Source organism: Hyla sarda, chromosome 3, assembly GCF_029499605.1.
Source record: "Hyla sarda isolate aHylSar1 chromosome 3, aHylSar1.hap1, whole genome shotgun sequence".
Taxonomy (NCBI): Eukaryota; Metazoa; Chordata; class Amphibia; order Anura; family Hylidae; genus Hyla; species Hyla sarda.
In genome coordinates, this window is record NC_079191.1 from 104,130,455 (window position 1) to 104,144,056 (window position 13,602).

Below are 13,602 nucleotides of genomic sequence, written 5' to 3' on the forward strand. Positions count from 1 at the left end.
CCCAGTCCCGGAAACCCGGAGGTTTCCGAAACTAGAGACGCAGTCCCCACATAGAATGCGGGTGCTGCAGGGAGATCGCGGGGGGGTCTCAGCAGTGGGCCCCGCGCGATCAGACATCTTATCCCCTATCCTTTGGGTAGGGGATAAAATGTTTTTGCCTGGAATACCCCTTTAATACTAAGTAAAGATTAGTATCAGCTGTAAATTCTAGCACTGCTGGGGAATATAATGTCCGTTGCTTTGAACTGCAGAGATCTACTACAATTAGGGATGAGTAAATCGAATCTGACAAATCCGGATTAGTTACGAATTTCAGGAAAAATTTTATTTGCAATGAATGCGAATATCGCCGCAATTCGATCTCACTAATCGCTTCATTAAACTCCATTTAGTGCGGTCCAGGCTCCAGGACATCTAAAATGGCGAATGCACATGTGAGGACATGGGTCAAGGAATACTGGGAAGGTGGGAACAAGGGTCAGTGGGATGACCCTGAATCACATGCAGCCTATCAGCAGCCAGCCACCCCTGTGATGTCACAGCCCTATATAATTGGCAACCATCTTGCGGCCAGTCACTTCAGCGTTTTATTGCAGAGAGAGAGAGAGAGAGAGAGAGACAGACAGCAGTGTGTGTTGTACAAAAAAGCATTTTTACAGCAGCGGTTCACCTCCCAGTCACATCAGCGTTCTACTGCAGAGAGAGAGGGACAGAGAGCAGTGTGTTGCACAGAAATTTTTTTTTACTGCAGCGATTCACCTCAAGCCCAAATCCAGCCTAGAAGCACTGATAGGGAAGGAAGTGAGATTGAGAGAGAAAGTGAAATTTTGGGTGCAGTACACAGCGACTGTGTGCTGCAGCACTGGTGTGTACAACAACTGAAAAGCTAATAGTAGCCAGCTAGTTAGGGTGAGCAGAGTACTAAAAGCATATTGCCCTCTATTAAGTGTAACCTGTGCGTACATCTAAGTGGTGTACCATTTTGTTCCTGTTAAAGTCTTAAGGGCCTAGATACTGTGAAAGGCCAGCCAAAAGGACACATCTACTGGTGTTGTAGACAAATACTGTTTATGTGTACTGGAGCACATTGCCCTCCCCTCATAAGTGCATACCACATGTGTACATCTAAGTGGTGTACTATTTTGTTCCTGTTAAAGACTTAAAGGCCTAGATACTGTAAAAGGCCAAGCAAAAGTACACACCTGCAGATTTTGTAGACAAATACTGTTTTAAGCGTACTGGAGCGCATTGTCCTCCCTTCATAAGAGCATACCACATCCGTACATCTAAGTGGTGTACCTTTCTGTTCCTGTTAAAGTATTAAGGGCCTAGATACTGTGAAAGGCCAGCCAAAAGTACACACCTGCTGGTGTTGTAGACAAATACTGTTTTAAGCGTAGTGGAGAATATTGTACTCCCCTCATATACGCACTAAGTATGTCAGGCAGAGAAGTACTAGGACATGCACAGAGGCGTTGCAGAGGCATAAATTCATCAGGCCGATGAAGACACAGCAGACTAGGAGAAAGTGGCAGCAGCAGTCGCAGCGAGAGACCTGAGTTCCCGGTATCAGCTAGGGGTCATGTCTTGACCAGCAACCCATCCGTCATCGATTGGTTAACATGGTCATCTACTTCATCACAGGTAACATCTGACACCCCCAGTCAACAATTGGTGGGTTCATCAGACACAACCCTCAGTTGGCATGGCCCGGGAGCAGTTCATGTCCTCCCATTGCCTATGTCCTAGGCTGTTCCCTCCCCCACAGACGTATCTTATGCTGTGGGTTCAGCTGCACTTTTTAGTGAGAACAATATTCTAGAGGACAGTCAGCAAAGCAACTACTGCCTAGCCAATAAGTGGAGGAGACATCCACCGCTTCCTCCAATAGGCGAGCAAGTAGTAATGAGGAGAGTGGCATGGGAGATGGTGTTGCGAGCGTTCAGGCTCCTGAAGCAGACAATGTTGAGGAACCTGAGGAGGACATTAGTGACGTACAGACACAACTCGATGATGATGAAGCCGATCGCATTTGACATCCGGGTGTAGAAAGGGCTGCATCATCATCAGGAGAAGAGGGTTGCAGGTTGCCTGTGAGGCAGCAGCTGAGCCAGCAAGGTGGTAGCATGGTTGGCAGTTAGCATGGTGGCAGAAGTGTAAAGTCTGGAGCCAAATGCGCCCAGGGTGGATCAACTGCTTTGCGGCAACCTACCTTTTTCGGGAGGTAGTGGAACAGGGGTTCCTGGAGTCGGCGGCAGTAGCAGTCAATCAGTGCGGAATGTTGGTGGGAAAATCAGCTACTCGGCGTGGCCGAATGTTTTTCATCAAGCATCCGGAGGATGTTAACCTGGCCACATTCAAGATGTGTCAGCAGAAGGTGAAGCATGGCCAGGGTCTAAATGTTGGCACCATGGCTCTGTGTCGACGTATGAGTCGTCGTAATAAAGCGGACTGGGAGAACCATGGCTCCGATGTGGTGGTCCAGCCTGCTGCATCCCCCAGTGGCACGCTGCTCCCTGCCAGCCAAGGCTCCACCACCTCAGCCGAAGGGATCTGTGCATCATACCCTCCTTCTGTCGCTCCAGACACTCCTGTTCCTCCTACTACGAGTCAGTCATTCTGCCAGCAATCCATCTGCGAAGCCATGTCCAAGAGACAACAGTCTCACTCATCCAACGGCCATGTCCCACTCATCCAACGGCGCAGAAGCTGAATGTGCTCTTGTCCAAGTTGCTGGTGCTGCAGTCCCTCCCTTTTAAAGTGGTGGACTCTGCACCTTTCAGAGAACTGATGGCTTGTGCCAAGTCAAGGTGGGGAGTCCCCAGCCGTCATTTATTTGCGAATAAGGCTGTACCAGTCCTGCACAATTTTGTGGAACAGAAGGTAGGCCAGTCCGTGAGCCTTTCGGTTTGTACCAAAGTGCGCGGCAGCACCGACGTGTGGAGCTGTAACTACGGTCAGGGACAATAAATGTCCTTAACGGCCCACTAGGTAAATGTGGTTCCTGCACAGCCACAACAGCAACTTGGACAGGTCACGCCGCTTCCGCCTCCACGCTCTCAGCCCATTGGTCCTATGAGCAACTCCGCCTCCTCATCCTTCACCGTGTCCTCCGCCCCCACTGCACGGACAAGTCTCAGTGCCCCTCCAGCATACCATGTGTGCAGGGCACGGCGGTGTCACGCTGCTCTTCAAATGGTTTGCCTTGGCAAACAGAGTCACACAGGGGAGGAACTGTTATAAGTCATTCATCAAGAAATCGAACCATGGCTTACTCCACAAAAACTGGAAATGGGAACCATGGTGACCGACAACGGGAAGAACCTCTTGTCTGCGCTGCAACAAGAAAGCCTGAGACATGCGCTCTGCATGGCACACGTGTTCAATCTGGTTGTCAAGCGGTTCCTGAAGTATTCTCCCATCTGCAAGACATCCTAATAATGGGAAGGAAACTTTGGATGCACTTCAGCCACTTGTACACCGCAAAGCACACCCTCCTTGAGCTGCAGCGTCAGAACGGCTTCCCCTCAACATAGTCTGATTTGTGACGTTTCCACATGGAATTCTACCCTCCATATGTTTGACCAACTATACGAACAGAGAAAAGCCTTCACTGATTTTTTGATGATCCAAGTGGATAGGGGGACTCCCCTGAGTAACTTCAATGTGAACCAGTGGCAGCTCATACGTGACAGCTGCCGTTTGCTCAGGCCCTTTGAGGAAGCCAAATTATTAGTCAGTCACCAGGATTACAGGATGAACAACATCATTCCACTGCTTCGTCTACTACAACAAGTGTTGGAAACAATGGCTGGTCAGGGCACTGGAGACGTGGTGCCTACATCTCATGGCCACATGAGCACTGTGGGGGATAAACTAGGGTGAGTAACACTTGCCAAGAATGGAATTAATAGGGTGAGAGTAGGGCCTTACAGGGGAAGTTTTTACCCCCCACCTGCTACAATGGACAATACGTTGTTCCCTTTCACCTTTTTGAGGAAAGTGTTACTCGTCTTAAAAAGGGCGGCCCCACACAGGAACCAATCCCTATTTCTACATAAAAACCCTGGGAAATGGCAGTTTTCTTCTGCTTATCTGCCTCAGCTACTATTCTGATCCTGCCACCCGCCTGATGCCTTGTTCTCCTTTTTTAGCCCACCTTCCTCACCGGGTACTGGTATTGCCACCCACCGCACCCCTCTGTCACTGGGTCACTTTCAGGACTCCTGATACTGATGCTGCCACCTCCGGGCTGTCTCATTCTGCCACCATATGTTTTCTTCACGCTGATGCCAGCTCCAGGCTTTCTCATTCTGCCACCATATGTTTTCCTCATGCTGATACCAGCTCCAGGCTGTGTCATTCAGCCACTATATGTTCTCCTCATGCTGCCCCCAACTCCAAGCTGTGTCATTAAGCCACTATATGGTCTCCTCCTGCTGCCGCAAACTCCAGGCTGTGTCATTCAGCCATTATATGTTCTCCTCATGCTGCAGCCCCCTCCACACTGTGTCATTCAGCCACTACATGGTCTCCTCATGCTGCCGCCAACTCCAGGCTGTGTCATTCAGCCACTATTTGGTCTACTTATGCTGCCGCCACCTCCACGCTGGGTCATTCAGACACTATATGGTCTCCTTATGCTGCTGCCACCTCCATGTTGTGTCTTTCAGGCACTATATGGTCTCCTCATGTTGCTGCCACCTCCATGCTGGGTCATTCAGCCACTATATGGTCTCCTCATGCTGCCGCCAATTCCAGGCTGTGTCATTCAACCACTATGTGTTCTCCTCATGCTGCCACCACCTCCACGCTGTATCATTCAGCCGCTATATATAGTCACCTCATGCTGCCGCCACCTCCGTGCTGAGTCATTCAGCCACTTTATGGTCTCCTCATGCTGCCGCCACATCCACGCTGTCATTCAGGCACTATATGGTCTCCTCATGCTGCCGCCACATCCACGCTGTGTCATTCAGCCACTATATGGTCTCCTCATGCTGCCGCCCACTCCAGGCTGTGTCATTCAACCACTATATGGTCTCCTTAATGCTGCCGCCACTTCCACGCTGTGTCATTCAGCCACTATATGGTCTCCTCATGCTGCCGCCACCTCCCTGCTCTTTCATTCAGGCACTATATGGTCTCCTCATGCTGCTGCCACCTCCACGTTGGGTCCTTCAGTCACTATATGGTCTCCTCATGCTGCCATCAACTCCATGCTGTGTTATTCAGCCACTATATGGTCTCCTCATACTCCTCCTCCTCATACTGCCACCTTCAGGCTCTGTCATTGTGCTGCTCTGCGACAATGATTCTAATAGTGACGACTCTAATTTTCAAGTCATACAGAATGACAGTATTATTTCACTAACCCAGCACACACCCTATGCGTGTTACAGCAAGGCAACGTGTTCTACACCCCTATTGAGGCTCTCTGTAGGCCAGAAATAGCTGTTTTTAACCCCTTAAGGACCGTGCTTTTTTTCCGTTTTTGCGTTTTCGTTTTTTGCTCCTTGCCTTTAAAAAATCATAACTCTTTCAATTTTGCACCTAAAAATCCATATTATAGCTTATTTTTTGCGCCACCAATTCTACTTTGTAATGACGTCAGTCATTGTGCCCAAAAATCTACGGTGAAACGGGAAAAAAAATCATTGTTAGACAAAATTGAAAAAAAAAAACGCTGTTTTGTAACTTTTGGGGGCTTCCGTTTCTACGTAGTACATTTTTCTGTAAAAACGACACCTGATATTTATTCTGTAGGTCCATACGGTTAAAATGATACCCTACTTATATAGGTTTGATTTTGTCGTACTTCTGGAAAAAAATCATAATTTCATGCAGGAAAATTTATACGTTTAAAATTGGCATTTCTGACCCCTATAACTTTTAAATTTTTCCGTGTATGGGGCGGTATGAGGGCTCATTTTTTGCGCCGTGATCTGAAGTTTTAAAATGTACCATTTTTGCATTGATAGGACTTATTGATCGCTTTTTAATCATTTTTTCATGATATAAAAAGTGACCAAAAATGCACTATTTTGGACTTTGGAATTTTTTTGCGCGCACGCCATTGACCGCGCGGTTTAATTAACAATATATTTTTATAATTCGGACATTTCCGCACGTGGAGATACCATATATGTTTATTTTTCTTTACACTGTGTTTTTTTTATGGGAAAAGGGGAGTGATTCAAACTTTTAATAGGGAAGGGGTTAAATGATATTTATTAACTTTTTTTTTGCAGTGTTATAGCTCCCATAGAGACCTATAACACTGCACACACTGATCTTTCACATTGATCACTGGTTTCTCATAAGAAACCAGTGATCGATGATTCTGCCGCTTGACTGCTCATGCCTGGATCTCAGGCACTGAGCAGTCATTCGGCGATCGGACAGCAAGGAGGCAGGTAGGGGCCCTCCCGCTGTCCTGTAAGCTGTTCGGGATGCCGCGGCTATCCCGAACAGCCCCCTGAGCTAACCGGCATGGTTTCAGTTTCACTTTAGACGCGGCGTTCAACTTTGAGCGCCGCGTCTAAAGGGTTAATAGCGCGCGGCACAGCGATCAATGCCACGCGCTATTAGCCACGGGTCCCGGCCGTTGTTAGAGGCCGGGCCCGACCTGCCGTGGCCCCACGTTATAGATCGGGAGTGGACACATGACGTTCCAGTACGTCATGTGTCCTTAAAGGGTTAATAGCAAAATTCGGCGAATTGGCCGAATCAAATTTTTCAAAAATTCACTCATCTCTAACTACAATTACTAGGGTATATATAAAAATCAATTAACATCACATTACATATTGAATTACAAGTGACCTTATCTTTTTGCTGACAATGTGGTTTGTAATATGGTGACCTTATTCTTTTATCCTCCAACATGACAGCTATAAATGATAAAAGCAGAAATTCCCAGAGTGAAATGAGATAACCTGCAGCACTTAAAGGACTATGGTCCTCATCACACCTATAACTTCTCATAAATTTGTCATTCTATCATTCTCATTGCTTAGACGAGTATGCTCTTTTCTTAATGTAGAGTGGATTGTAAGTCTTAGTAGATATGGGCTTATGACTTTTGCAGGAACAGTTAAATTGCCCTGCAACAAATTTACAGTTTCCTTTAGGCTGGGATTCCATTTGGCAGATTTTGTGGAATACTGCCATTGCAGTTTGCAGGCCAGACAGAAGTGGATCCAGCAGGAATAAAAAGTGTAAGTCCTTCCTTTATAACTTTCCTTTCTTATGGATCCATTATTTGCTTTGGCTCAAAAACTGCAGTGGCAAAATAAAAAAAAAAAAATTAAAAAAATTGTCACGTGGAATCTCCGCCTTATAGATCTAGTAGGTAGATCTTGTAGGTAGATACATATAGTCAGCTAATGCTAATCTGCATTGATCTTTGAGATCACATGTTTCCTGGATAAACCAGATTGTCTAAGTATAAGGCCAGTTTTAGGCTGGTTTTTTTTTATTTTTTTTAACTACCACTGCAGAAAACTATCAAAGCCAGAAGAAGATTCAAAAAGAATGAGAAATAGAAAGGAAGGACCTAGACAACTTCTTATTGATCCACTTCTGGCTCAAAGTGGAAACTCAGCCTCACATAAGTGTAATATGGGTGTATTGCTCTGTCTATATATCAGACACACAGCCTAGCCCAACCATGGGTCTAAGAAGAGCACCATAGGGATTTATAACACTGTCTAATTAAATCACTAGAACCTCAGTAGTGCTGGGATTTGTGTCTGTAATACAAAACAAAAATGTGCTTATATTATGCGCTAGTTTGCCACGCATTGGTTCATATTTTGACTCCATGGGTTGGGTACTTGTGTAGCGTCACTATAACTACAATACTGTCATATGAAGCTACCTATATTAGGACTTTTCATGCTGTTATATTTGTCAGAATAAGTTTTTTTTTTCTCAATAAAGATGTTGTCCTGAGAGTGTTGTTTCATTTACTTATCTATTTATGTATTCATTCATTCATTTAGTCAGTCATTCATTCATGTATTTATTTATTTATCTATCTATCTATTTTTTTTGCCTCTAAAGTAAAAAAAAAAATGTTGAGAAACATTGCACTTGATGTAAACGTATTTTCAAAATCACCATAACTATGCAATACCTATTATAGTGCCATGTGACAATGTTTAGAAGTAACAATGTACATACTTTTTTTTTTAAGTTAAACCAAGTGAATTTGTAACTTGTAAGCAAAGCAATATTAAGTTATTTAAAACCATCAGCTTCTAAATAAAGGGACCATGTTTAATATCATTTCTACAAATGTCCCATAATGCAATGCGTTATATAACTATAAATATTTATATATATATTAAATACACAGAATGCTAGTTAAAAAAAACAAACATATATATATATATCTATATATATATACCCATTATCAAAGGATATTAAGGCGGTGATGACAGCATATCCGGAGCCCATAGCAAAGGATCCAGCAAATATTCCCAGGAAATTGCCGACACATTGGAAGAAAGCGGCTGCATCAAATGTATTTGGGTTCTCCTTTGGGCTATAAATTGATATAGAGCTAAAAGATATCAAAAGTAAGAAAGACATTTAGTACATTGTCTGTTTTTAAAGAGGTAACTTTCATTTCTAACAATGACAAAGACAACAAACGTCTTGATAACATGCCAGAAGAAATGGATATAAACCTTTAAAATTGGATATATCATCGTGTATTTACTATGACAGGTTTTCCAATCATAGACAATTCTACTTTAAATAAAACACATCAGGATATGGCTATTTAAACTCAGCAATTTTCAAATCCATCTCCCATGACAGGAAAATGAAAAGTAGACGGTTAATGGCACAAGGATCACACATGTCTACGGAGGAAAGAGACATTGAAATGTATATCAAAACAACTACATAATCTGTAGCCTGTCACTATAGGTAATGTGTAAACGCTACTGTTTCCTAAGAGCTACTCTATGAATTGTTATAGAACAAACAGAAAATCCATGGAGAACCGGGACAGAATCAGGCATGGCATGGAGAAAAGATCAGGAATAACATTTAAAGGGGTTGTCCATGAATCAAAAGCCAGACCAATTTTCTTTTAAAGACCGCTCCCTTTCTGTCTCCACTTTGGGCGTGGTATTACAATTTGGCTCCATTCACTTCAATGGAACTGAGATGCAGAACCACACCCAACCTGGAGACAGACAGGGAGCAGTCTTTGAAAGAAAATAAGTAATTCCTGGACAACCCCTTTAAAGGTAAAACCAAAATCATGGAAATGCAGACACATGTGAAGTTTGCAATTAATGGCAGATTAAATGAATCCATCAATGGATTTCTGCCTTTTAAAAACTAAATGACTAAAAAAATATAATGTTTGCTGAAAGCAGCACTTTCACCTTCATTTTGGAGCCACATGCCTAAAGTAAACTACATTTGACACTTTTCTTGCTCATCTTATACTTACTGTAATACCTTGGTATGTTGTCAGTGATTAGTTGGCCTGTCACATGGGACTGCCTAATAATCTGGAATCTTTCAAAACCAGAGAGTCTTACCTGATGTGTATATATTCCTGCCATTTTCCTTGTATCTCTACTGCCTCTCTCTTATATGACATACAAGGAAGTCCACAGCATGTCCTCTCCATATCTATGTATGATATATTGCTACATATATTCTTCATTCGGGAAAAATACCTTGTCTCCCACCATTGTCTCCAAAATGCCTCCCTATCCAATGTGGAGCTCAATACCCGAACACACCTTCATTCTCTCCATCCAAATGTTTAAAAGCAACTTGAAGTCCCATCTCTTAAGAAAAGCTTACAACCTGCAATAACTTTTACTACACATCTGTATAAGTGGTTTCTATTCTTATCTATCAAAATTGTTATTGATATCACATAAATAAATAGCTTCAAAAAGAAGAAAATCCAAACATACTCCAGTGAAAAAAAATTGTACAAAAGAGAGTATTAACAATGGTATTTAAAAACTAATACAATGGTGTTTAAAAAAATAAATTTGTATTCCATGTCACCAATACAAACAACTATGAGTGATGTTTCCACCCACACAGATGACTTAACAAAGACCCCTGCGTGGGTTGAAACATCGTAGTTATTTGTATGTGTCCTTGACATGGAATACAAATGTACATTTTTCAACACAATTGAATGCAGGCAGAATACTTGGTTTTTGATCATGTAACTGAAAGTCCACCAGAGAATGTATCATAAACTAATATTGACTACACCCCAAAAATACCTTAGCATTAAAAAGATTGTTTGCACTTGTATACCACACAGAAATGTCTAATAATCTGGAATTGTACAAAACCAAAAGTAGTCTGGCGTATGCTTCTGCCCTTTGGGTATTTCACTGTTTCTGTATAACCTCCCTCCTCTGCTAGTTCCTTTATTGGCTACCCTTTGCCCTGCAAATTCATAAACAAACGGAAAAAAAAATGCAGTGACATGCAAGGTGGTCCACATCCTGATTCCTCTATATCAATGCCTGATATAGAGGGGACCTCGCTCCCTGGGTCTGCATGTATAGCATTCATCGATGCACATGACCACGGCATACACCACCAAGCTTCGCCGACCAATGGAAGCACATGACCAGCACCTCCTCCTTAGATGTACATCACCAGCCCAAATGCACCCCCCCCCCCGATAGATGCACATCACCAGCATACCCACACCCGCACCACATGGATACACATCACCAGCACACCGGCACCAATCTCCCCTCATGAAAGTACAGAACAACCAAAGAGTGGGGACTGTCTGGTCAAGACCAGAGTGGGTGCCATTCCTGGGCCCTCTCTCTGTACTTTTCAGTGTGCATGTGCCCAATGCCAGGATTGCAACATCTATAATAACAGTCGCCAGTGTGATGAAATGTGAACATGAAGAGGAAGGACATTATGCCCGATATCTCACTGTATGAAGTCTCTGGTCATTTCAAGACCTCACATCAGTTCCTTCCCCCCCCCCCCCCCCCATTGTCTCTAAAATACCCCACACCACTTTGAGGCTTTCTATTCAAATAATTCAGATTCTTTACCATCATCCAAACTTTTAAAAGCAACTTGAAAACCCATCTCTACAGGAAAAGCTAATAACCTGCAATAACCTTGTCTCTGCTACATAACTATATGAGCAGCTTTAACCCTTATCTACTAAAAAGTCAAATATATCATGTAACTGAATGTCCAGTTACACTGCAACCCAAAATTTGGTGACATATGCATTTTAACAGCATTGCATAATGTAGTTTATTATAGATTTCAGATACCATCACTAGGGGAAGCAGAACATGAAGACAGATTGCTACAGCCTAGGGCTCTCCTCCCAACGTATATAGAGCTCCAATGATATGAACAAATGCTTTATTATTAGATCCTGAAGTACCTTTCTTTTGGGAAAGCTTTTTCTGATCTCATAGGGCTGGATTTGATCCATTCTTTGACTTTAAATATACAGTAAAAAATAATAATGCCATTAGGCTGTGCCAGAAGGCTTCCTGGTTTCATGGCTTCCATTTTACAGGAGCCTTGTCAGATATGATATATTTTTTATGATTTGTTTTACAACGGATCCCAATAGTTCCTGATAGATCTCAATAACTTATATTGGGTCAGTCAGATTTCTGTTTTATTTTTTATATTTTTCTTTTTTTTCTCTTTTAAATATATAAATAGGACTCATCACTTGAAAAAATATAGCTATTGATGAAATAAAAAAATGAAATAAAAGCTTCTCTTTACATTTTCTGGATATACACCTAATGGCACCATTAGTCATACAGTACATTCTTTAGAATTGTCAAACAACATCAACTTATCTTTTCCCCTTAGAAGCATCAACATTTTCTAAGATGTTTAAAGTTTGACATACGCCAAGAGTTTATTATTACTCAGATCTTATAGAACATAAGGAAGGTATCAAACATTTATTTAATAGAAATGTCACTGAAAAACTTGTCCCAGATCCCCCAGTACCGTAGGTGTGTAAGTAAAACACAGCACAAATAGACAGCTTTGCATTATTTATCGTCCATATGTCTTCTCTGCTGTTTGGAATTTATAAAGGCCCTTGTTATTATGTAGCTCTAGGTAATCGGAACAAATAATAACACAAAACATTGCAAGCATTTCATAAATAGAATCTTCCTTGTTATACACCAAGCTGTTCCATTTTTCTCGGGCAACTATTTCACCAGAGAATATATCTCCTGCCAGAGCAGCTCCACGCATTAGCGCTTTATATAATGACAACAGGACTGTAATGGAATAATTCTGATAGAATCCAACGCGTTTCAGTCACATAATGTGGGTTCCTCAGGGACTGACCAGATAAAAGAGTTACAGTAAACAAACCAACAGCGTGACCAAATACAAAACACGGTGTACGCAGCCGTAGGAAAACAGTCACTATGGGTACACCAAACTAACAAAATACCGGTGTATTAGATATCTTCCTCAGCAATTACAGAAAGAGGAATCTCAGCACTGTGCAACAATAGCCCAAAAGGTATATAAATAATATGCCCATAAAAATCATTAAGATAAATGCTGCAGCAGTGGAGTCCCACCGTCGCCACCAAACGGGTTACTCACTGTACCGGTCGGCCACAGTAGCCATTACCCAGGCTAAGCTCCAGGACAACTAGCAGGTGGCCTAACAATTGGATTGGAAGAATCACCCAGAATCTATTGGATCCAACCTCTAGTACAGCTGAGGAAAACTAGTTTGAGCTGGATTAGTGGTAACTGCTACAACAACGGTACAGTACTGTGCCTTGCAAGCAATACATGGTCAATTGTACATGGAAAATGTAATCTGTTGATCCTCAAGGGTCCTGAGAGTTGGACCCACACTGATCTGATATTGATTGCCTATCCTATGTAATAACTTAACACAGAGAGGAAAAAGTAGTGGAGCGCTCACTGTTCTAGTTGCAGGCAGACAGATCGGATACAATAAACCACGGACCTTACTGGTCCTAGCAGGGAGGCGGCAGGTGGATCCAGGGGGAGCTCAGGCTTTGGGCCACGGACCGTATCACGTGTGGCCCGACGTCTGAGCTCCCCCCGGATCCACCTGCCGCCTCCCTGCTAGGACCAGTAAGGTCCAATGATTATTGTATCGGATCGGTCTGCCTGCAACTAGAATGGTGAGCTCTCTGCTACTTTTTCTTCTCTGTGTGAAGTTATATTGAGTTCTGTGACTCTCCTGTCATGTAGCGCCACCTTGCTATTGCTTGATTCACACACCTGGACCCGATATCCCGAGCTGAGTTTGAGTGTTGGATATACAAAGCGGCAGTTCGTCTTTGAGACTATAGATTTGTAAATTACTTTTATTAAAAAATACTAATCCTTTCAGTACTTTTTACCAGCTGTTTGCTACAGAGGAAAATCTTTATTTTTTTAATTTATTTTTTGTTTTGTCCACAGTGCTCTCTGCTGACACCTGATGCCCATATCAGGAACTGACCAGAGCAGGAGAAAATCCCCATAGCAAACCTATTCTGCTCTGGACAGTTCCTGACATGGACAGAGGTGTCAGCAGAGAGCACTGTG

The 13,602-nt window shown here is 42.9% G+C and overlaps 1 protein-coding gene across 5 annotated transcripts in view; it reads right to left on the reverse strand.

Annotated features, from left to right (window-relative positions):
- SLC9A9 (solute carrier family 9 member A9) overlaps nucleotides 1–13,602 on the reverse strand; it is an 848,969-nt gene that overhangs the window by 590,422 nt on the left and 244,945 nt on the right. For all 5 annotated transcript variants that reach the window (XM_056564816.1, XM_056564814.1, XM_056564813.1 and 2 more), the window contains exon 7: nucleotides 8,431–8,569. In XM_056564816.1, coding sequence (XP_056420791.1) covers nucleotides 8,431–8,569 — 139 coding nt within the window. The remainder of the gene's footprint in view (nucleotides 1–8,430; nucleotides 8,570–13,602) is intronic.